The sequence below is a fragment of the Rhodnius prolixus genome, unplaced genomic scaffold, assembly GCF_049639745.1.
Source record: "Rhodnius prolixus isolate KJV_2025 unplaced genomic scaffold, Rpr scaffold_6, whole genome shotgun sequence".
In the NCBI taxonomy this organism is placed as follows: Eukaryota; Metazoa; Arthropoda; class Insecta; order Hemiptera; family Reduviidae; genus Rhodnius; species Rhodnius prolixus.
In genome coordinates this window covers 13375286-13401435 of record NW_027411634.1, presented here as the reverse complement: position 1 = coordinate 13401435, position 26150 = coordinate 13375286, and the positions used below count along the sequence as shown (strand labels likewise).

Here is a 26150-nt window from a genome sequence, read left to right as displayed (position 1 = left end):
TATAGGAATAACAACAGTGTTGACTATGACCTTTCTTGGTTTGGAAGCTAGAACGGATTTGCCAAAAGTACCTTATCCAACTGCTTTGGACTTCTTTGTATTTCTCTCATTTGGGTTCATATTCGCTACAATTATACAAGTTAGTATTATGTATGTATAATAATCAATAGTAATTTTTCAAAAAAACATTCAGCATTATTAAAAATCAGAAATTATTTCCATATTAACTTGCTCCATTTTGTAATCTGGACTATTAACCATATATTAACCTCCCTTCTGGTAGGCGCCTCGGTAGCCGAGATGTTAGAGGCGAACCCGCAGACCTGATACGTATTGTGGTAGTACTGGGTTCGATTCGCGGACTCAGCCTTAGATTTTATTAAATGGGTTATATAAGAATTTAACGGTAAATTATGTTTGCTCGTCCCCTGCGTCCAAGACACCTAATTTAGTAGTTGGATGTAAAGTCCAAAATGTATATTTTACAAAGATTAAATCAAAAGCCTAAAATATTTACTGCCTTGTCCAGATTATTTATAAGTGAAAATGGTTTTATGCTATCAGTTTGCAGTTGTTCATTACTTCACTAAATACGGATCAGGCGAATGTTACTTCAATTACGATTTAAGCTCGGAAGAATCGAGTTCGGATGAAGAAATATGGTCTACAAGTGGATCACGTGCCAGAGTACCATCAGTAAGTATGAGAGATTCTTGAGGTGCATATATCATAAAAGTAACTTAAAAAAAAAAAAAAAAAAATCTTAGGTATCAGGCAGTACTCGATCGAGAACTTCTAGTTTTACAAGAAGACGTTCTAACTGTGCTCCCAGTACAATAGAACAACCTCATCAACATTTAGAAGTATAATAATTTACCTACTCATTTGTTATTGCTTATTTATTTTATTTCTACTATTTTCTATATTTATTAAATAACTCTTGTTTTTAGGTTATTCCACTTTCGGTGTGTACAATTTCTCCAATTATCGGCCGAAAAGAATCTTGGACAAGTGGATTACCGTCATGTATAGGTAGTTTTTGAATAGAACTAATACCAAGTCAGATTTGTTTTACAAAAAGTTATTTGTTGATAAATTAATTAAATAGAAAAAAAGAATAGATAACCTAACTAATAAACTAAAACAGTGAAGGTTAGTGACTGTTACATTTGTCTAGAACCATTTCTATATCCAAAAAGGTATTATAAAATGTAAAACTAACTTCATTATTAGCTCCACAATACAATCGCACTGGTATTTTCCTTGAATTTTAGCCTCTTCCTACAGGTAAAAAATTTGTCATGAGACTCTTCATTTCTAAATTGAGAAGAGGGCCTAGTTAAATTGGAATGAGAACCAAGTACTTGCTCTATTCGGCCACAGTGTCAAGGAAGTGTTAGTGCATTTGCTAAATGTTTAGCCTGCGAATTTCGAAAAAGGAGAGTGTTTTAATTTTGCTTCAGTTTTCGTCGTTGCCTGCTGTCCTTATCGTTTCTTTTTAGAGAACGTTTCTGGTCTCTCTTGTTTATTGGTAATATCACATTGTACGCTGATAAGTTAAACAAAAAATATATAATAAAAAAAAGTCGAGCTGGAAGAGAGCTCACCTCGCAGAAACTGAGCTTAGTAAGATAACCGCTGTAACCTTAGCGCCCTCTAGCGGTTGTAACAGATACCTTCATCGCAGGTTGCATTTCTTGTTGATAGTGTCAGCTGTTATAGCCTTAAAATCGGTGGCATACAATGACTCGCTGGAATCTCGTTCTTCAGTTATGACGGTATGAGTTGTTTTGTTTTTCTTATTAATTGCTAACCCGTCAATGTCTGCAGCAAACTTCTGGAATGTAGGAATAAATTTATTCCATAAAAATCGTAATTAAGTACACATTTTTACTAAATAATATAGACTGCTCACTTTTTTCTTTTTGTCAATAGCATGTCCAAGAATTGAAACACCAGAAGAAAGAGTACCTACGCCGCCTATTGAACGACCAATCAGATCAAAAAGAAGAAAAAGACGAGCTCCTAGATTTAATAGCGTGTCGAAAATAGATAGAGCTTCGAGAATTGTATTTCCTTTATGTTTTCTAGTAATTAATTTATTTTATTGGTATACATATTTAAGTAGAAGTGAAAGAATTAGAAAGATAAAAAACTAGCAGAATTGAATGTAATTATAAAATTGTTTTAATTTGTTGGAAAGAAGTATACTGTGCTCATGCCGTATAATTCTAAATGACTACCTACTACTTCATAATCTGAATACTTGAAGTTTTAGTTCAGTTATTTGGTTAACAAGGTTTTGAGCGTGATATGTGTACTGACTCATTCGGTTAAATGAAAGTAATACAAAAGATAAATGTTAAAAGCGTAACATTTTAATTTAAAAACCTGTGATGAATATGTGTTATATGTTCCGAACATTATTGTTTGGCAGAGGTCATAAATGACTATTGAAACAAGTACTGTCAATAAAATTAAAAAATAATAATAGTTACGAAAGTGTAATTTGAACTTATAATCTGGAACAATTAGAAAATATTTAAAATTGTAAGAAATATAATTTTAATCTTGGTTTTCTAAATTTTTTTTATCACTATTTGTCCTTTTTTTTTTTTTTTTTTACAACAACGCCAACTTTTTTGGAGTTGTTTAAAATAATGCCTGCGGTACAAATTTTAACCAAAGGGTACCAGGGGGAAGATAATTTATTGCCGATTGAAGTCATATTACTTCCTTTTATTTGTTTTAAAACCAAGCTTTCGATTTAGGGACTAAGTCAACTTCAGGGCTGTGGAACGTATTTACAGCAACTGATTACAGTATAAACTTATTCGATTACATAAATAGGTTACAAACATTATTTTTATTATACTTATTTAAAAAAAAAGGCACCACAAAATTTTAACTTAATAAAGTCTGGAAGGAAGAAGGAATAAAACCAATTTCAATTCTATTATCAGCAAAGGTAATGTATACAAATAAACAAAAATAAAATAATAGTTTTTCTTTAAAATTTTATGGCAATATTAGCAATATAAAACTAATAAGAAATCATAACAACACATCTTAAGAATTCAGTGAACGTAACAATTTCAGCAAAATTTAGTTTTAAGTCCAAAATTCAACACTATGTTGATAATTAGAGCTAGATTCCACTAAAACATTATTAGTGTTAAAATACCGCAATTTATCATCAATTAAAGCGTATATAAGCGTTGAAAAAGAAAGAAACGGAAAGAAAATCGTAATCGTAAAATACTTAATAATAATTATTAGTTACTGTTTCTTACAGAGATCTTGTTGTCTAAATTATTTTGTAAACATTTCTCAGAATCAATCCCATTTAGATAAAAATAAAATGTAACACCTTCACTTCTGAAAAAAATCTTGTCCATTTGTATGAATGGAAAAATTAGAAATTGACATGCCCGCTCGATCTAGCGGCTACTTTAAGAACTAAAAGCTATTTGTAGTTCATGTATTTTCTGCTAGATCGTTCTAACAGTACTATTTTGAATTAAAAATTTAATCAACTAAGCTATTGTAGTTTTTTCTCTGATTAAAGACGCCACTGCTTGTCGTATTTTTTCTTTTAGACTATTTCTTTTTTTTAAAACATCTTCAACGCTTTCTTCTGTAGTTGATTTTCCCAAGTGTACGATTCTGCTTACTTATTAAGTAATTAAGAAATTAAGGCTTACTTTGATACAATGAAACAATGGTCAGATATTAACATATTAAAAGCTAAAATTATGCCTAATAAAATAATTAGGTATTTTGAAATTTTGACACTTAGATAAAATAAAAAGAAACTATAGCTATTAATTAATCATTGATTGTATAATTTTTATTAATAAAGAACTACGTCTCCACAAAGCTATTGTTGAAGTAATTACTACGTCTGGAAACTTCGCATTTACATTCCCTGCAAAATTTCTAATTTCTGTTTTTCTAATCAATATACCATTCTCTGTCTTCTTTTTTATAACTCTTATGACTCAATTATTTAATGGAAAAAATAGTTCTCCATATTTCATGCAATCTAGTTTGATGATAGTTTTTTTTTTCAAGTCTAACAAAAAATTATTATTTTATTGAAACATTTTCATGCTAAAATAAAAGCAAATACAATTAAATTAAAAAGACAACGACATTTGTAAAATTGCTCTGTGAGTCGTAAAATGATTTGGTTTTTAAAAAGAAGCGTTTATAGCCATATTCTATTTAACTTCTTCTTCTGATAATACTATTTTTTCATCCTATTGAAACTATAAATCAGTCACCAAAAACAATCAACAACTATTTTTTATAGTTTTCTTCCTTTTAAGTGAGCAATACGAAGCTTTTTTAAAATTTGGCTGATGCTTCATTCTGATTGACTTATGTTGAAAATCTTAAATTTGCTAATAGTTCTTTATGAACAAATGCATGACAAATATTTTAGCCCCTGATTTGTAATTGTAAATTTAGAGAATTTATTTGGTTGTAAGAAATTTGATTTTATTACATACTATAACTCACTCTGACTCTCCTCCGTTTAAATGATTCTACTGGTGTCTCTATTGAGAATTTAAAAGCTTGTCCTCACTAATCTACGAATGTACGCCAAGTGTCCTCTAAATCCACGTAAAGAAATACCTACATATCAGCTGATATTCAGTTACGAAATTAGCGAAGATGTATTTGATTTTTTTTTACAAAAGATTTTTATCGACCTCTGGTGATTGCCACGTGAAACCTGGTCAATCCTGCAATACATTGATTAAAAATGGCGTCAAAAGGATAAATAAAAGTAAGTAAATTGAATAAAAATAATAATAAATAAATTGGAAGGCAACAAGTTATTATAAGTCTTTTGATCTTATTTATTTAATTTTATTTATCAATTTTACAACAAACTATTTTTTTTATTTAGAAATAATTTACATTATTTACATCGCTTTGTATTTTAACAATATTTTACAAAATAATAATAATAAAATTAAATCAAACAAACAAATTAGTCGCATAATTTAGAAAACAGTCCATATTATTTTATTTCTTTAAACAAATTGCATTAAGAATTCTGCCACATACACAGATTAATTAAATGTATCAAACATGGTTAGTTTTTTTTTTTTATTTTAAACAAAATGATTCCAACTGTTGTATTTATGAATATAAAATCTGTAAAAATATATAATAGTATTGTTTTAGCCTCTTTTCAATTTATCTGAATATTGGTTCACTTTTAACTGAAATTACTTTTAAAAAGATCATTGAAAAATATTTTCGTCTATTTATTTTTTAAAATTTTAATTACATTCACACAGCACACTTTAATAATAATATTAAAAAATATATATATTTATTAGTCTTTAAAATCAAAGAGTATTCCTTGAAGAACTCTTTTTCTTTTTAATAGAGTTCATTAAAAAAAAGAAATTCTTTGATACATCACAGTTAATACAGGTTTTAATTTTAATAGTTGGGGTAACATATAATGAAGGTTGGTGATTTTTGTTTTGGCCCCCCCCCCAAAAAAAACTTTTAAATTCCTTGTTTACAACTTTTATCATTATTATCTTCAAGGCATTGATTTATTTCAAAACTTTTTTCTTGATTTCTGCTAACTTTGCCTAATCAGATACCTTTAAGCAATTAAAGAATTTACATTTGGGCCAAAAAAGGGGGAAAAAAAAGAGGAGTGATAGCATTTATTCAGCTGATAAATGAAGGTGATAAAGGTTATGTATGTAACTTTTAATGTTTATAACAGAGTAATAAATTGGATTAATTAAAGTCTAATGACTCAATAGTTTCATATACTTCTTTTTTTTCTTTAATTTAGAATAAAAAATCACAGCTTAAATTCCATGTCCCTTTTTATTTATTAATTTATAGTTAGGACATTATTTTAATAAAAATTTAAATTTACAGAACGTGTTATACCTTCGCCTTCTATTTTTTTTTTTTTTTTTTTTTTTTACTGCCACTTCATTACTCTTCACTTCATAGGAACTTTTATTTATTTACTTATTTTAATCAAATTATAAATGTTTGACTATATTTCTTCAACTTTCAAGTTCAAGGTAAACATCAATATTAGTATGAAATATTCGCTATGTTAACTATTTTGATTGTTTAAATAAATAAAATTACAAAAAGAGTACTGAGATCGTAATAAAACAACAATTAGAGGATCACTGCCTCCAAAAAAAAAGCATACGAACAAAAAAAAAAAAAAAATAAGTCACTCAGTTAAATTTTCCGACACAATTTCCCCAGGTAGATGATGTTTCCAACTTCTGAAAAGATATCTAGTAAATTTTCTAAGTTGTCTAAATTTACAATATGTAGCTCCTTGAGCACTTTCCAATTGTTGTGTTTGTATAAGAAAACCTTTTTCTTTAAACGTTTGTTCAAGTTTTTCACGAGCTAATGATTTACGCGATTTTTTACGCGCTTGTTCACGTTGATTTTGATCGTAATAACGAAAAGCTCCGCCTGCATCAACTGATAATACCTGTAAAATTTGAAAATATAATATTCGCATTAACATTTTGCAATCATACACTTATGTTGGCTTAAAAAATATTAAAATATCTTGTTATTAAAATTTGTTTAAACAGACACACTGTGAAAAGTAATGTTATTTTGCTCATTAACCACTCGAGCACACAAATTCACTTTTTTTTACAAATAAAAACTTTATCTTCAGAAGTCTAAAAATATATGTACAGTGGAACCTCGCATAACGAGCACCTTGCTTAACGAGTAATTCGCATAACGAGTAAAACAAATTGATTCTTATAGCGAGCGATGTTTCGCATAACGATAGTTTTCTAATGACATTTCGCTGACTGCGCAGTTTTCGCTGACTCATCGAAAACTGCGCATTCTTCGATTAGTCATTCCTGTTTACGCATATGCGTTTCATATTCTCCACGTATCTAATGCACTGATACAGTCGAAACCGAACTTCACCGAATGAGTGGTGTATAGGGAAAGTCCATATAGTGACATTTGTGTTTAAATATTGTAACGAAGTTGACCTGGGCAGAGAAGAAAGGCTTAGATTGCTTGTACTGGACAATGCTCCCGCTCATCCTCCAAGTCTACAAAATGATCTTCTTGACGAATTTCAATTTATCAAAATTCAATATCTGCCTCCTAATACTACACCGTTACTTCAGCCTATGGATCAACAAGTAATTTCCAACTTTAAGAAACTGTACACTAAAGGTCTCTTCGAACATTGTTTTGAGGTGACTGAAGAGACAAACCTTACTTTGCGAGAATTTTGGAAATACCACTTCCATATTGTTACATCCCTCAAGATAATCGACAAGGCGTGGGACGGGGTTACCAAAAAAAACTCTAATTTCTGCATGGAAGAAGCTCTGGCCTGAAATCCTCGTCGAATCTGGTTTTGAGGCGATTGAATCCGAACCTGTGGAATCTCTAGATAATGAAATTGTGTCTTTGGCCACGGATATGGGATTGACAGTTGATAAAGATGATATTGATGAGCTTGTAGCAGATCATAGTCAAGAGCTATCCACAGAGGAACTTGTTGAGTTGCAACACATTTCACAACAAGAATTGGTGGAAGAGAATTTATTAGACAAAGAGGAGAAAATATCAGAGGAACAACAATCTTCCAGCGCAATAAGAGAAATGTTGAAAGCATGGGAAACTGTTGCAACACACGTAGAAAACTATCACCCGAATAAGGCTGTGGCTATGCGATCTAAAAATTTATTTAATGATAATGCTGTGTCACATTTTGAAGACATTTTGAAGCGACGGCAGAAACAAGGAACATTGGACAAATTTATAATTAAAAAGGATTAATTATGAATGTACATATTTATCTCAATTAATATATGTAATTTATATTATATTACATCATATGTACATATGTATATAATTTTTTCGAAATAAATGTTATAAAAAAAAATTTTATCAATATTTTTTTTGCATGGAACCAATTATCCCCTTTTATTTTAATTTAAATGAAAAAAATTGTTTCGCTTAACGAGTATTTCGCTTAACGAGTAAGGTTCTGGAACGAATTATGCTCGTTAAGCGAGGTTCGACTGTATTTCGCTTAACGAGTAAGGTTCTGGAACGAATTATGCTCGTTAAGCGAGGTTCGACTGTATTTCGCTTAACGAGTAAGGTTCTGGAACGAATTATGCTCGTTAAGCGAGGTTCGACTGTATTTCGCTTAACGAGTAAGGTTCTGGAACGAATTATGCTCGTTAAGCGAGGTTCGACTGTATTTCGCTTAACGAGTAAGGTTCTGGAACGAATTATGCTCGTTAAGCGAGGTTCGACTGTATTTCGCTTAACGAGTAAGGTTCTGGAACGAATTATGCTCGTTAAGCGAGGTTCGACTGTAATTCTCTACAATTATTTCATTTAAAGATTAAGTGAATTACCTTTTTCTCTTTGAGCGACGGCGTGGGTCCACCAGTGAATTTAAATTTGCACATGGACACATTATGTGTAGGCACGGCAGTGGTTGCCGGCGAGGAACACGGTGGCAAGGATCTAGCCTGTAAATGATCTCTAATACACAAATTTAATGGTTCATCCACCACAGTTGTTCCATAATTTTTATAAATTAAATGGCAAATATCAGCTTTTTTAGGTTTACGACCACGTCTCGGTCTGGCGTTGTCAAGCGTCATCTCGCCCATATATGGCAAGTCTGTATAGCGAACAGTGGTCGGACCGGGACTTGTCGGCCGGCTCAAGCTTGCCTCATAATGGTCCAGATATTCGGCTGGTAATGCTTGATGATGGAACTTCAACTTCCAACGTGCCTTTCTTTTACTTCTGCAACTGAAATAGAAATATACAGTTATTAAAATTATTTTTTAACAATATAATTAAATAGTATGACTAAAAAGAAGATGTTTCAACACTTTCAATGTAGAAGTTATACAAGTTTAATGCCAAGCAGAGTATGATTTTTTAATTTAACAAAATATTAGGATGAATAAATAATAAAATGTCTTTGAAGTTGGTTTATTTCTATCGCTTTTAGGACTCTATTTATTGAAACTGTCCGGTTAATCGTCAAAAACAGTAGTGTTCAAAAGCAACAAACTTTGAAAATTTCTTTCTCTTTACAATTTTACCTATGAATGATATTATCTTAAAGCTTTTGTACGATAACCAGCGCGTGGGTACCTCTTATCCTGAAAAATAGTAACAAAAATATCCGCTAGATGGCATAGGCTGTACTAGTTGGCTATATTTTATTACAGTTTTAAACTAAAGGATAATCTGTAAATGACTTTTGGACTGAAATACTCCAAGGAAATGTTTACCGTTGGTAACAAAACATTATTAGTAAACTTAAATTACTGTCAGGCCAGTGTAGCTGCATACCATAAACATTTCTATCGCCTCTTGTGAGTACCAAAATTCACAATTTACGTGGGTTATTTTTTGACAGCTGGTCGCACTTCAGAATACTTATCTCCTTAACAAAAACTTACAGTTTAAAATGTTAAGTATAAGGGTTGATTAAACGCCAAAAGGTACACAAATCAGCGAGTACCCAACATTTCATCAATACTTCATTAATAGTTAAGTAATTCTACTGCATTAATTTTCATTAATAAGTTATTTTTTAGAATTTATTAGATGTCACAGACCCTTATGCTGGCCATTTTCGTCTACAAAATATATGTTCAAGTAGCACTGTAGATTGACTGTAATATCTAGTTATTTATAATAATCAAACTATTAATTACAGGTTAAAAAGAAAAACGTTATAAAAAATATAAAAAAATTATGAGGCTAAAAAATTCAAAACTTCTTTTTATAAAAAACTTACTCCAATGATTTTGTTTATTTTATTTATTTATTTTTATTTTTAAATAAAAATCGTCGGTTTAAGTTCATTCTTCGATTAAAGCAATTGTTATTTTATGTAGTAGTCAAACGTTTATAATAATAGGTAATAATTATCTGGCTTTATCGCAAGTAACATAGTTTTCTTCAATTACATACTCAATATAGGTATTCATCCCACAATGTTGTATATATGTAATATAAAGTAATTAAGATATGCATATTTTTAGAACAGCTAATTATTCCAGTATTTTACTATAAGTAAAATTAGGGGGACTAAATTAAATTACAATTGAGAAATGAATAATTTTTGTTGAATAATCTACTTGTTATAACTGTGTGTTATTTGTACTCACGAATATTTCGGTAAGACGAATTCAAGACAGTAGCCTACTCTAACTTTGTCTTTTTCTACTTTAACATGCATGTACATATATATGTGACTTATCATAATTATAACAAAAAAATATTATAAATGAAGTGGCCAGCATAAGGGTCTGTGACATCTAATAAATTCTAAAAAATAACTTATTAATGAAAATTAATGCAGTAGAATTACTTAACTATTAATGAAGTATTGATGAAATGTTGGGTACTCGCTGATTTGTGTACCTTTTGGCGTTTAATCAACCCTTATACTTAACATTTTAAACTGTAAGTTTTTGTTAAGGAGATTTTTGTACCTTTTGGATAGATTTTCCTTTTTGTCTTTCTTTTTTCGCAATCTTTACAGACTTTTTTAAAATTTGGAATAAGCAATTCTATCATTATAATCTGATAAGGTGTTAAGTCGGAACCGTAACTACCATTGGAGGGATCTTTTTAAAGAATGATTATAGTTGCGTTCCCATCCATCCTCAATAACAATTTTTTTGAAAAAGCGTTTTGAATAACATAGGAAGGTATTTGTACGTAAATAGCAAAATTAAACTGCGATTTCAGTACTTCCTTTTAAGAGGAGTAAGAAAAATAAACTACGATTGCAGTACTTCTCCCTAAAAGGCAAAGAGGCAAAGATTTTTTAATCGAACGTCAATTCATTGATTTAAATCGGTTCACTCATTGATAATTTAAACGATTGCAGTACTTCATCTTAGTAGGTGCAAGAGCATCAGCAACGTAGAGGAGCTTTAACCACTTATTCGAGCTGAATTTTATCAAAATCGGACTAAGCGTTATAGAAATATTGGTAATAATAGTTTTAGAAAGGGCCTTATTTGGGTGGGGCGAACTCCCCTCCTTATGAGGCACGGCATCGAGACTTTTAAAGTGCAAATCTGTACAAAATTTCGATTCGAATGACACTTCATTCATGAAAATCGGTTCACGTGTCGATAATTTGCAACGATCGCTATACTTCCCCTTAACAAGTGTAAGAGCTGATCGCCGCTTTAATGTTACGTAGGGGAGCCCTAACCCTATCATCCTACCAAATTTTATCAAAATCGGGCCAAGATTTACAGAGTAATTAGTAATAATAATTTTGGAGGGGGCCTTACATAAAGGGGGCTATCTCCTCTCCCATTCGATGTACAGAGTCGAGACCCCCAAAAGGCACATCTACATAAAATTCCGAATCGAACGATACCTCATTCATGAAAATCGGTTCGCGCGTTTAGGCGCTACGTTGTTTACAAAAAAGGTAACAAGAAGAAGAAGAAGAAGAAGAAGAAGAAGAACAAGAACAAGAACAAGAACAAGAAGAACAAGAACAAGAACATTTTTTGAAAAAGTCGTTTTTGCTCATTTTTAGCAACTTTTTTCTCGAAACCTATTAGATCTGGGTTGTTGCAAAAAAATTACAGTTATAAAGGAGGGTTTGCCCTTTATTTTAAAGAAAATTTGGGAATTTTATCTTCTATAGAAAAAGCGAAAAAAATTGTCAAATTTGGGTGTTTTTCAATGTTACGCTTTTTCGTGCAGTTTTTGACGATCAACCCTTATACAACTGTCCTACCGGACAGTTTTAATTTGTCGGGAAACATTAATGTAAATCCCACTTCAAAATCCAGCAAGTAACAAAATATATGGATACCAAAAAATTAATGTGTAATGATAGAGATAAAACGTTTTACAATCGGAAGCAAATTTGAAAACATGAAAGATAACATTATTTTTATTCACACAGTCTTTTCTTTTTCGTTTAATATTCATGCTAAATCAGTGATACTTTAATACGTAAATTTATTTAATATTTTGCCAGATTTAGTTTATTAAATCTTTTAAAGAAAACTGAAAATGTATCCGGATGAATAACACAAAAACTTGTTTTAATTCAACTAATTTAAATCAACCATTCTCTCAGTTACAACATGATGAAACTCTACTATAAGGTAAGGCAGTTTACAAGTTTTATGTTGACATTCGACAACAGCAAAGAGAGGTCTCACAGTTAACTACTTATGATTGCCATTTTTGGAAACTTCAATAAAAGATTTTTTTAAAAAAACAAATTTCACAAGAAGAAAGAAATAAAACACATTTAAACTCCAAATTTGAAATTATTGGGACAGTCAGTATAAGGAAGAGGATCGCCCACACACGTTCACATATCTCCTTATAAAAAAAACTTTTCTAAAATCCTCCTTAGTTTTAGAAATTTTCCCTACTAACCTAATTATTATTTTTTAGTTTTGAAAAGAAATTATAATAATATACCTGACTGATTTTGAACTTTCAGAATTGGTTGCTTCTTGCGAAACGCCTTGCATCTGTAACAAAAAAAAAAAATATACATTTTTAAAAAATGTAAATAACCTTTAAGATGCGTTTTGACATGTTCCAGTCGTGGCAACTTTAGACAGCATTCATAAGAATTTAGAGTGGCAACGTATGTACGAGGGTCGTTTGAAAAGTCCGTGCAAAAATAAAAACTACTTAATTTTTTGGGGTAAACCTTTTTTATTTTTCAACATAGTCTCCTTTTAGGATTATACACTTCGTCCAACGCTGCTCTAGTTTGTTGATCCCTTCCGAATAATAGGATTTGTCCAAGTCTGAAAAATAGCCATTCGTTTCTGCAATCACCTCCTCGTTTGAATAAAATCTTTTTCCCGCCAGCCATTTCTTCATATTGGGGAACAAATAGTAGTCCGAGGAAGCCAAGTCTGGAGAATAGGGGGGATGTGAAACGAGTTGGAACCCTATTTCCATTAATTTTGCGACCACAACTTCTGAGGTGTGAGCTGGTGCGTTGTCGTGATGTAAAAGGACTTTTTTGTGGGCCAATCGTGGGCGTTTTTCTTGCAGCTCGGTTTTCAAACGGTCCAATAACGATGAATAATATGCACCTGTAATAGTTTTACCCTTTTCCAGATAGTCGATGAGGATTATTCCTTGCGAATCCTAAAAGACAGTCGCCATAATCTTTCCGGCCGAAGGAACGGTCTTCGCCTTTTTTGGCGCAGATTCCCCCTTGGTAACCCATTGTTTAGATTGTTCTTTGGTCTCAGGAGTGTAGTGATGTATCCATGTTTCATCCACAGTGACGAAACGACGCTTAAAGTCCTGCGGATTCTTCTGGAACAGCTGCAAACCGTCCTTGCAACACTTCACACGATTTCGTTTTTGGTCAAGCGTGAGCAATCGCGGCACCCATCTTGCGGATAGCTTTGTCATGTCCAAATGTTGATGCAAAATATTATGTACCCGTTCATTCGAGATGCCCACAGCACTAGCAATCTCACGCACCTTCACTCTTCTGTCATCCATCACCATATCATGGATTTTATCAATGATTTCTGGAGTAGTAACCTCAACAGGGCGTCCAGAACGTTCAGCGTCACTTGTGCCCATATGGCCACTCCGAAAATTTTGAAACCTCTTATAAACTGTTCTAATCGAAGGTGCAGAGTCACCATAATGTTTATCAAGCTTCTCTTTAGTCTCCTCAGGCGTTTTGCCTTTCATAAAGTAGTGTTTAATCAACACACGAAATTCTTTTTCGTCCATTTTTTGAAAATCACTCGACTTCCTCGATTCAAACGAATGCCAAACACAAAGAAATAGACCGATCTGGCTGAAACTTGGTGTGTGTTCTTCCAAGAGATGCTACTAACTAAACATAACCTCGATACGCGCCAGTAGTGCTATCTCTCTGACTTTGCACGGACTTTTCAAACGACCCTCGTATAAACCGTTTTTACAGTAAGCAATGTTTTTATTCTACATAATATCGTTGGCACAGAAAGTGGATAACGTACACTACTTAGCAATGTCAATACGAAATGAGAAATAATATCCGTGGAAGCAGAATAGATCTAAAATAGATTTTTACTAATCTGATTACAAATTAATTTTGAAAGTAGGAGAAAAAAGATCAAGATCTAGCATTAATTGCTATATTCTTCAAGATATAATTTTAAAATGGTTATAGTTTATTCTTATTTCTAGTCATTGTGATTAAATTACACTTCTCAGTGTAAACCTCCTTCCCTTCTTTTTAATATCCAGGAATCTCTTTTGCAATTTAAGTCTAACCGATGAAGCTAATGAACAAGAGAATCACTGAAAGAAAATAGTACAATCAAATCACAAGAATCAGGTGTCTCATCAACCCATAAGTTATAGATTTATTCTATCTAAGAACTCGTGGAAGCAGATCACAAAAGAATCATCGCGGTTAAATAAAAGTCTTTTTTTAAAAAAAATCATAACAACAATAAAATACAAAAGTACAATAAGAAATGGTTTGACCGTTGCATCCTTTTGTTACCATGACAAGGGACAATCTCTTTTTAAAATCAAGCAACTTGAATTTTGCAATTTTTGGACAATGTATTTTATACTAGTACAAAAAACAAAACAAAAACTCATTTATTTAACAAAGTGTAAATTTTAATACTTCACATTTAGAAATGCTTCATTTATTATTTGGTAAATAAGGTTACAAGCACAGAGAGAATAGCAAGCCAGAATAAGTTGAAATATATAAATTACAATACCTACTCATAATAATTTTTCTTTTTATTTATTAATCATTTTTTTTAAAATTATTATTGCCACACCTAGGAAGTAACCAACAGAGAAATAATTTGGCTCAATTTTATTGGCATAATGCCCTTAACTTTATAGACAACTTCATATACAAATAGACATAGTTGTTCTTTGACTAAATATTTTAATGTCGAAAGTAACTAAACATTTAAATTAATACCTATTCTTCAGATTGTTTACACTTCATTATATTTGGTATTCTCGTGAGTATTTATTGATCTGTGTTTATTAAATATATCTAAACAATGTTTATTTTTTTGTATTAAAAACCTTACATTTTATACATATTTATGGTTGATAGTTTTATTTATGGATAAACTAAAAATCGAAATTGGCAGATAAGTAGACAGGACAGAAGATACACTAACCTTTTAATAATGTAAATTATTATATTGACAATAAGCCCTGAAGATGACTTAGTCCCTAGGTCTAAGCAAAATGAAAAACTCATGGCTGTAATTGGCATTATTCTTTTCTTTTCTTCCTAATAAATTAATGAATCAATCAACAATAACTGGCTGCTTTGGTTAGATTAACATGCTGTAAAGATTTATGAAGGAATATTTCTTTATGAGTTTTGTAAAATCAATGATTATGAAAGTAACAGAATAATTATATTTACTGTTGCTTCTACATTTTTTTTTTTTTTGCCCGTACTTAGACTTGTATTTTATTTTAATGTATAATTTGAGTAATTTGTAGAAAATTGTGTAGCTATCCGCCTCCGTCAACGTCACTAAATTTGGAAGTTTGACCTAAAACCTGCCTGAAAAAGGGGGCATTATTTTGCTTTCTTTTTTTAAGAATTAAAACTTTTTTCCTTAAAAGAGACAAAATAACAATTACAAAAAAAAATGTAACGCCATTATCTAAAATAAAAAAAATAGCACTCTGTTAGTAATAATGAATGTAGGAATAAAGAAAATAAAAAAATAGTAACAGCCTTCGCAGAGATGTTTGATGAATGGGACCACAAGACGTATAAGAAGAAAGTGAAGAACAGTAGTAGGCGTCCTGGACCATTAAAATGATTGAAAGGCGTCCATCAACACCAATCGCCTATGACCATCCGCCCACATAACACGCGTTCACACAACTACACTCCACCAAATACAGAATGTTCGTCTGCGACTGAAAGGCAGACTATTGTTTGCATCTTCCTTTAGTGAGTATGTGATTATCAAGAAAAATATAGTTAGACAAACCTAAAAGTGATGTTATCACTAGGCAACCCTTTGACATTGTCAATACTGTTATTGGTTAAATAAAATAACACAATAGAAAAGTTATTCTAATCAGAATAATAATACAAAAACTGGATATTATTATTATTAATACAAGTAGTTAAGTGTCGTTACTGCCCACTTGTAAACATTGTCCACTCTTAAGGTAATGACTTGGCAGAAAATCTCTACAGAAATTATTATTTTTTTTTGCATACCATTAATAGAAGAAGTCATCGTGACTCAGATAGAAATTATAAATTCATTACCACACATAGATTAAAGGAAAAAAGATAAAGATAAACTATTTAAAGGGTCTTGAAAAAAATAAAACTCATGAATAACTCATCTGTTTTAACATGAAGTGGTAATGTTTAGCACATCAACTGAGCAGAAAACCTACTAGCAGCTGACTTAATAGATTTTTAAAAATAAATCATTGTTGATGGCAGAAGATAAAAACATGTAATTATTCACTTATGATTAGAAAATTTATTTATTTGCATGCACACTTTATGAATTAAACGGTAGTCTTGATTCTTTAATATTACTTGAAGATCATTCATAATTTCCAACAAACCTAGGCATCAAATCTTAAGTCTTGGGGTAAGCCATGAATTCGAGATCAAGTCGGCCAAAGGCTGTAGAAAAGGTTCACAATAGTTAAAATCGGACTCTGAAAAGTCCTCAGAAGGTCTACTGATTGGACAATTTAGTCTTCGGCAATATTTAAAAAACCTTAACCTTTATGTTAACTAAAACCTTCTTAACCTTTATGTTAACTAAAACCTTCTTAACCTTTATGTTAACTAAAACCTTCTTAACCTTTATGTTAACTAAAACCTTCTTAACCTTTATGTTAACTAAAACCTTCTTAACCTTTATGTTAACTAAAACCTTCTTAACCTTTATGTTAACTAAAACCTTCTTAACCTTTATGTTAACTAAAACCTTCTTAACCTTTATGTTAACTAAAACCTTCTTAACCTTTATGTTAACTAAAACCTTCTTAACCTTTATGTTAACTAAAACCTTCTTAACCTTTATGTTAACTAAAACCTTCTTAACCTTTATGTTAACTAAAACCTTCTTAACCTTTATGTTAACTAAAACCTTCTTAACCTTTATGTTAACTAAAACCTTCTTAACCTTTAAGGTTCTTGGCCCTTGTACATTTTTGAGGGGCGAGTGTTGGTCTAGTGGTCATGAAAGAGGTCTCATGTTTATTGTAAAGTATATGAGCTTCCGTCCCGTCCACGTCACCTAATTTGGTCCCCCGCCTGAACGAATAGGTGATTCCTTTACTTTACTTTTACTTTAATCTACAAAGCTGTCATGAGCATGAATTCTTGCCAAAAATGATGAGAGTGTGCTCTAAGCCATTCGTGATCACACCGCTTGGCTCACATTGTATTCTTTTTTGTAATACATACAGTTGTAGAAGAAATATTTTAATGGAGCGTTGAAGATTGGAAAGACAACATTGAACTTGTTTCTAGTACCGTTTAGACTTAGTGACTATTATGAAATTAAAGATCCTTATGGAGAAGAAGAAGTCAACTTCTTACACAAATCCTTAACGTTACCATTACATTATTTATTTATTTTATTTTAGGGTTTCCTTTATAAAAGTCTGATCAGCCTAAGAAATCGGATTTTATTATTATGAAAATACAATATCAAGGGAAAAAAGTAATGAAGAAGACATGAGTTAATTCCAATGCAACATTTTGGTTGGCTAGGGATTACCTTGTAAGAATCTAGATGCCTGATAAGAGTGATACTTCCAGATTTATAGATAAACATTTATTTAAAACGTGTACAACAATTACATCTGAATTCATTATCAACCCTGTGATTCTGTGATTAAATAAGAATCACACAATAAAAGAAATAAATCTGATACATATAAATTAGAAGAAAAAATAAAAAGAAATATATGGTAATGTATGAGTTGAAATTAAAATAAAGGAACTAATTGTTGTTGTAGCTAGTTAACATTACAAGCTATATTGCTGGCAATTATTAGCAATAAATATGTTCCTTGCTAAAAAAAAATAAATAAATAGATAAAATTGAGAAACATTTTTAATAAAATATGGCGTGGGCATCATCGTTTTAATCTGCGTTGCAAAGATTTTATATTTCAACGTATTCTCTCGCCCATATTTGTATAAATTATGATGTAATCACTAATAACAAAAGATCCATTGATATGGAAGTTTAATTTGTAAATAATTAATAAGATAAAATGATAATTTAGTAACAAATGAATTGTCTATATAATTACAATATGTATAAGTAATAGTATATATGAAAGTATGGCGTCAGAAAATTATATTGGAACATGTAATACTCTTTTACTATAATGATTCAACAAGTATTCACTCAGATATACATGGCGTTAAGGGATTACATACCAGATTCTACGAAAGTTGGAGAAAAATCATCGTCAACGCGACCAAGAGGTTATATGGAAAAAAACCTTAAATTAATATTCCATTAGAATTAATGAAAACAAAAAGAAAATCAACGAGTAATGTTAATTTTCCACGGAAGTGAAAATGTTTTTAATTTCAAAGATTATTCTTCATAAGCATTTAGCTAAGATATTATATTCAGAGCATATATTGTGTAATTAACATTTTAAAAGTGGTTTTGATTACATATTCCAAAAATGGACTTAAATTAGTTTAAAATGAGTGTTAATCTCAATTTTTACTAAATTATTTTTGGTTTTGAATGTTTGCTATTGTTTCTTCATGTTTGATATTCTTACTAATCTCTGAATATTCAATTTTATGATCTAGATCCAGTATAGTGTGTAAGAGAAGAAAATTTCATACGAATATGTTGTTTACAGAGGAAGATATAGAGTGGGCGTAATTTTACAGGATTTCAACACCCACAAAAATTTCAACCCTTTATATCTTTTCAATTTATGGATCTGTACACAAATAAACTATAGCTTAGAACTGAGGAAAACAAAGTGTATAAGAGAACAAAATTTCATACGAATATGTTGTTTACAGAGGAAGATATAGAGCGGCCGTAATTTTGCTGGATTTCATGACCCAAAAAATTTTCAGCCCATTATATCTTCTCAATTTATGGATCTGTACACAAAAGAACTATAGCTTATAACTGAGGAAAACAAAGTGTATAAGAGAACAAAATTTCATACGAATATTTTGTTTACAGAGGAAGATATAGAGCGGCCGTAATTTTACAGGATTTCATGACCCACAAAATTTTCAACCCTTTTTATCTTCTCAATTTATGGATCATCACACAAATAAACTATAGCTTATAACTGAGGAAAACAAAGTGTATAAGAGAACAAAATTTCATACGAATATTTTGTTTACTGAGGAAGATATAGAGCGGCCGTAATTTTACAGGATTTCATGACCCACAAAATTTTCAACCCTTTATATCTTCTCAATTTATGGATCATTACACAAATAAACTATAGCTTATAACTGAGGAAAACAAAGTGTATAAGAGAACAAAATTTCATACGAATATGTTGTTTACAGAAAAAGATATAAAATGGGCGTAATTTTACAAGATTTCATGACCCACAAAATTTTCAACCCATTATATCTTCTCAATTTATGGGTCTATACATAAATAAACTATAGCTTATAACTGAGGAAAACAAAGTATATAAGAGAACAAAATTTCATACGAATATGTTGTTTACAGAGGAAGATATAGAGTGGGCGTAATTTTACAGGATTTCATGACCCACAAAATTTTCAACCATTTATATCTTCTCAATTTATGGATCTGTACACAAATAAACTATAGATTAGAACTGAGGAAAACAAAGTGTATAAGAGAACAAAATTTCATACGAATATGTTGTTTACAGAGGAAGATATAGAGTGGGCGTAATTTTACAGGATTTCATGACCCACAAAATTTCCAACCCTTTATATCTTCTCAATTTATGGATCTGTACACAAATAAACTATAGATTAGAACTGAGGAAAACAAAGTGTATAAGAGAACAAAATTTCATACGAATATGTTGTTTACAGAGGAAGACATAGAGTGGGCGTAATTTTACAGGATTTCATGACCCACAAAATTTTCAACCCTTTATATCTTCTCAATTTATGGATCTGTACACAAATAAACTATAGATTAGAACTGAGGAAAACAAAGTGTATAAGAGAACAAAATTTCATACGAATATGTTGTTTACAGAGGAAGATATAGAGTGGGCGTAATTTTCCAGGATTTCATGACCCACAAAGTTCCAACCCTTTATATCTTCTCAATTTATGGATCTGTACACAAATAAACTATAGCTTAGAACTGAGGAAAACAAAGTGTATAAGAGAACAACATTTCATACGAATATGTTGTTTACAGAGAAAGATATAAAATGGGCGTAATTTTACAGGATTTCATGACCCACAAAATTTTCAACCCATTATATCTTCTCAATTTATGGGTCCATACACAAATAAACTATAGCTTATAACTGAGGAAAACAAAGTATATAAGAGAACAAAATTTTATACGAATATGTTGTTTAAAGAGAAAGATATAAAGTAGACGTAATTTTACAGGATTTCATGACCCACAAAATTTTCAACCCATTATATCTCCTCAATTTATGGGTCTATACACAAATAAACTATAGCTCATAACTGAGGAAAACAAAGTGTATAAGAAAACAAAATTTCATACGAATATGTTGTTTACAGAGAAAGATATAAAATGGGCGTAATTTTACAGGATTTCATGACCCACAAAATTTTCAACCCATTATATCTTCTCAATTTATGGGTCCATACACAAATAAACTATAGCTTATAACTGAGGAAAACAAAGTATATAAGAGAACAAAATTTTATACGAATATGTTGTTTAAAGAGAAAGATATAAAATAGACGTAATTTTACAGGATTTCATGACCCACAAAATTTTCAACCCATTATATCTCCTCAATTTATGGGTCTATACACAAATAAACTATAGCTCATAACTGAGGAAAACAAAGTGTATAAGAAAACAAAATTTCATACGAATATGTTGTTTACAGAGGAAAATATAGAGCGGCCGTAATTTTGCAGGATTTCATGACCCACAAACTTTTCAGCCCATTATATCTTCTCAATTTATGGATCTGTACACAAAAGAACTATAGCTTATAACTGAGGAAAACAAATTGTATAAGAGAAGAAAATTTCATACGAATATGTTGTTTACAGAGGAAGATATAGAGTGGTCGTAATTTTACAGGATTTCATGACCCACAAAATTTTCAACCCTTTATATCTTCTCAATTTATGGATCTGTACACAAATAAACTATAGCTTAGAACTGAGGAAAACAAAGTATATAAGAGAACAAAATTTCATACGAATTTGTTGTTTACAGAGAAAGATATAAAGTGGGCGTAATTTTACAGGATTTCACGACCCACAAAATTTTCAACCCATTATATCTTCTCAATTTATGGGTCTATACACAAATAAACTATAGCTTATAACTGAGGAAAACAAAGTGTATAAGAGAACAAAATTTCATACGAATATGTTGTTTACAGAGAAAGATATAAAGTGGGCGTAATTTTACAGGATTTCATGACCCACAAAATTTTCAACCCATTATATCTTCTCAATTTATGGGTCCATACACAAATAAACTATAGCTTATAACTGAGGAAAACAAAGTATATATGAGAACAAAATTTTATACGAATATGTTGTTTAAAGAGAAAGATATAAAGTAGACGTAATTTTACAGGATTTCATGACCCACAAAATTTTCAACCCATTATATCTCCTCAATTTATGGGTCTATACACAAATAAACTATAGCTTAGAACTGAGGAAAACAAAGTGTATAAGAGAACAAAATTTCATACGAATATGTTGTTTACAGAGGAAGATATAGAGCGGCCGTAATTTTGCTGGATTTCATGACCCAAAAAATTTTCAGCCCATTATATCTTCTCAATTTATGGATCTGTACACAAAAGAACTATAGCTTATAACTGAGGAAAACAAAGTGTATAAGAGAACAAAATTTCATACGAATATTTTGTTTACAGAGGAAGATATAGAGCGGCCGTAATTTTACAGGATTTCATGACCCACAAAATTTTCAACCCTTTTTATCTTCTCAATTTATGGATCATCACACAAATAAACTATAGCTTATAACTGAGGAAAACAAAGTGTATAAGAGAACAAAATTTCATACGAATATGTTGTTTAAAGAGAAAGATATAAAATAGACGTAATTTTACAGGATTTCATGACCCACAAAATTTTCAACCCATTATATCTCCTCAATTTATGGGTCTATACACAAATAAACTATAGCTCATAACTGAGGAAAACAAAGTGTATAAGAAAACAAAATTTCATACGAATATGTTGTTTACAGAGGAAAATATAGAGCGGCCGTAATTTTGCAGGATTTCATGACCCACAAACTTTTCAGCCCATTATATCTTCTCAATTTATGGATCTGTACACAAAAGAACTATAGCTTATAACTGAGGAAAACAAATTGTATAAGAGAAGAAAATTTCATACGAATATGTTGTTTAAAGAGAAAGATATAAAGTAGACGTAATTTTACAGGATTTCATGACCCACAAAATTTTCAACCCATTATATCTCCTCAATTTATGGGTCTATACACAAATAAACTATAGCTTAGAACTGAGGAAAACAAAGTGTATAAGAGAACAAAATTTCATACGAATATGTTGTTTACAGAGGAAGATATAGAGCGGCCGTAATTTTGCTGGATTTCATGACCCAAAAAATTTTCAGCCCATTATATCTTCTCAATTTATGGATCTGTACACAAAAGAACTATAGCTTATAACTGAGGAAAACAAAGTGTATAAGAGAACAAAATTTCATACGAATATTTTGTTTACAGAGGAAGATATAGAGCGGCCGTAATTTTACAGGATTTCATGACCCACAAAATTTTCAACCCTTTTTATCTTCTCAATTTATGGGTCCATACACAAATAAACTATAGCTTATAACTGAGGAAAACAAAGTATATAAGAGAACAAAATTTTATACGAATATGTTGTTTAAAGAGAAAGATATAAAATAGACGTAATTTTACAGGATTTCATGACCCACAAAATTTTCAACCCATTATATCTCCTCAATTTATGGGTCTATACACAAATAAACTATAGCTCATAACTGAGGAAAACAAAGTGTATAAGAAAACAAAATTTCATACGAATATGTTGTTTACAGAGGAAAATATAGAGCGGCCGTAATTTTGCAGGATTTCATGACCCACAAACTTTTCAGCCCATTATATCTTCTCAATTTATGGATCTGTACACAAAAGAACTATAGCTTATAACTGAGGAAAACAAATTGTATAAGAGAAGAAAATTTCATACGAATATGTTGTTTACAGAGGAAGATATAGAGTGGTCGTAATTTTACAGGATTTCATGACCCACAAAATTTTCAACCCTTTATATCTTCTCAATTTATGGATCTGTACACAAATAAACTATAGCTTAGAACTGAGGAAAACAAAGTATATAAGAGAACAAAATTTCATACGAATTTGTTGTTTACAGAGAAAGATATAAAGTGGGCGTAATTTTACAGGATTTCACGACCCACAAAATTTTCAACCCATTATATCTTCTCAATTTATGGGTCTATACACAAATAAACTATAGCTTATAACTGAGGAAAACAAAGTGTATAAGAGAACAAAATTTCATACGAATATGTTGTTTACAGAGAAAGATATAAAGTGGGCGTAATTTTACAGGATTTCATGACCCACAAAATTTTCAACCCATTATATCTTCTCAATTTATGGGTCCATACACAAATAAACTATAGCTTATAACTGAGGAAAACAAAGTATATATGAGAACAAAATTTTATACGAATATGTTGTTTAAAGAGAAAGATATAAAGTAGACGTAATTTTACAGGATTTCATGACCCACAAAATTTTCAACCCATTATATCTCCTCAATTTATGGGTCTATACACAAATAAACTATAGCTTAGAACTGAGGAAAACAAAGTGTATAAGAGAACAAAATTTCATACGAATATGTTGTTTACAGAGGAAGATATAGAGCGGCCGTAATTTTGCTGGATTTCATGACCCAAAAAATTTTCAGCCCATTATATCTTCTCAATTTATGGATCTGTACACAAAAGAACTATAGCTTATAACTGAGGAAAACAAAGTGTATAAGAGAACAAAATTTCATACGAATATTTTGTTTACAGAGGAAGATATAGAGCGGCCGTAATTTTACAGGATTTCATGACCCACAAAATTTTCAACCCTTTTTATCTTCTCAATTTATGGATCATCACACAAATAAACTATAGCTTATAACTGAGGAAAACAAAGTGTATAAGAGAACAAAATTTCATACGAATATTTTGTTTACTGAGGAAGATATAGAGCGGCCGTAATTTTACAGGATTTCATGACCCACAAAATTTTCAACCCTTTATATCTTCTCAATTTATGGATCATTACACAAATAAACTATAGCTTATAACTGAGGAAAACAAAGTGTATAAGAGAACAAAATTTCATACGAATATGTTGTTTACAGAAAAAGATATAAAATGGGCGTAATTTTACAAGATTTCATGACCCACAAAATTTTCAACCCATTATATCTTCTCAATTTATGGGTCTATACATAAATAAACTATAGCTTATAACTGAGGAAAACAAAGTATATAAGAGAACAAAATTTCATACGAATATGTTGTTTACAGAGGAAGATATAGAGTGGGCGTAATTTTACAGGATTTCATGACCCACAAAATTTTCAACCATTTATATCTTCTCAATTTATGGATCTGTACACAAATAAACTATAGATTAGAACTGAGGAAAACAAAGTGTATAAGAGAACAAAATTTCATACGAATATGTTGTTTACAGAGGAAGATATAGAGTGGGCGTAATTTTACAGGATTTCATGACCCACAAAATTTCCAACCCTTTATATCTTCTCAATTTATGGATCTGTACACAAATAAACTATAGATTAGAACTGAGGAAAACAAAGTGTATAAGAGAACAAAATTTCATACGAATATGTTGTTTACAGAGGAAGACATAGAGTGGGCGTAATTTTACAGGATTTCATGACCCACAAAATTTTCAACCCTTTATATCTTCTCAATTTATGGATCTGTACACAAATAAACTATAGATTAGAACTGAGGAAAACAAAGTGTATAAGAGAACAAAATTTCATACGAATATGTTGTTTACAGAGGAAGATATAGAGTGGGCGTAATTTTCCAGGATTTCATGACCCACAAAGTTCCAACCCTTTATATCTTCTCAATTTATGGATCTGTACACAAATAAACTATAGCTTAGAACTGAGGAAAACAAAGTGTATAAGAGAACAACATTTCATACGAATATGTTGTTTACAGAGAAAGATATAAAATGGGCGTAATTTTACAGGATTTCATGACCCACAAAATTTTCAACCCATTATATCTTCTCAATTTATGGGTCCATACACAAATAAACTATAGCTTATAACTGAGGAAAACAAAGTATATAAGAGAACAAAATTTTATACGAATATGTTGTTTAAAGAGAAAGATATAAAGTAGACGTAATTTTACAGGATTTCATGACCCACAAAATTTTCAACCCATTATATCTCCTCAATTTATGGGTCTATACACAAATAAACTATAGCTCATAACTGAGGAAAACAAAGTGTATAAGAAAACAAAATTTCATACGAATATGTTGTTTACAGAGAAAGATATAAAATGGGCGTAATTTTACAGGATTTCATGACCCACAAAATTTTCAACCCATTATATCTTCTCAATTTATGGGTCCATACACAAATAAACTATAGCTTATAACTGAGGAAAACAAAGTATATAAGAGAACAAAATTTTATACGAATATGTTGTTTAAAGAGAAAGATATAAAATAGACGTAATTTTACAGGATTTCATGACCCACAAAATTTTCAACCCATTATATCTCCTCAATTTATGGGTCTATACACAAATAAACTATAGCTCATAACTGAGG

At 30.7% G+C, this 26150-nt stretch overlaps 2 protein-coding genes across 9 annotated transcripts in view; one reads left to right on the top strand and one right to left on the bottom strand.

The window, feature by feature from the left end:
• Nucleotides 1-2584, top strand: part of Grd (gamma-aminobutyric acid type A receptor subunit Grd) — a 198760-nt gene extending 196176 nt beyond the window's left edge. For all 3 annotated transcript variants that reach the window (XM_074141930.1, XM_074141931.1, XM_074141932.1), the window contains 5 exons: nt 6-139; nt 565-696; nt 768-863; nt 951-1032; nt 1936-2584. In XM_074141930.1, the coding sequence (XP_073998031.1) occupies nt 6-139; nt 565-696; nt 768-863; nt 951-1032; nt 1936-2159 (668 nt within the window). In that variant the 3' untranslated portion in view covers nt 2160-2584. The remainder of the gene's footprint in view (nt 1-5; nt 140-564; nt 697-767; nt 864-950; nt 1033-1935) is intronic.
• A 2619-nt stretch (nt 2585-5203) lies between these two features.
• Nucleotides 5204-26150, bottom strand: part of LOC141460100 (uncharacterized) — a 124955-nt gene continuing 104008 nt past the window's right edge. For 5 of the 6 annotated variants that reach the window (XM_074139763.1, XM_074139768.1, XM_074139764.1 and 2 more), the window contains 3 exons: nt 12514-12566; nt 8430-8835; nt 5204-6508 (listed from right to left, as the gene is read on the bottom strand). In XM_074139763.1, the coding sequence (XP_073995864.1) occupies nt 6236-6508; nt 8430-8835; nt 12514-12566 (732 nt within the window). In that variant the 3' untranslated portion in view covers nt 5204-6235. Of the gene's footprint in view, nt 6509-8429; nt 8836-12513; nt 12567-16653; nt 17624-26150 lie in introns of those variants that run through there. The other variant, XM_074139769.1, reaches the window with a different exon arrangement.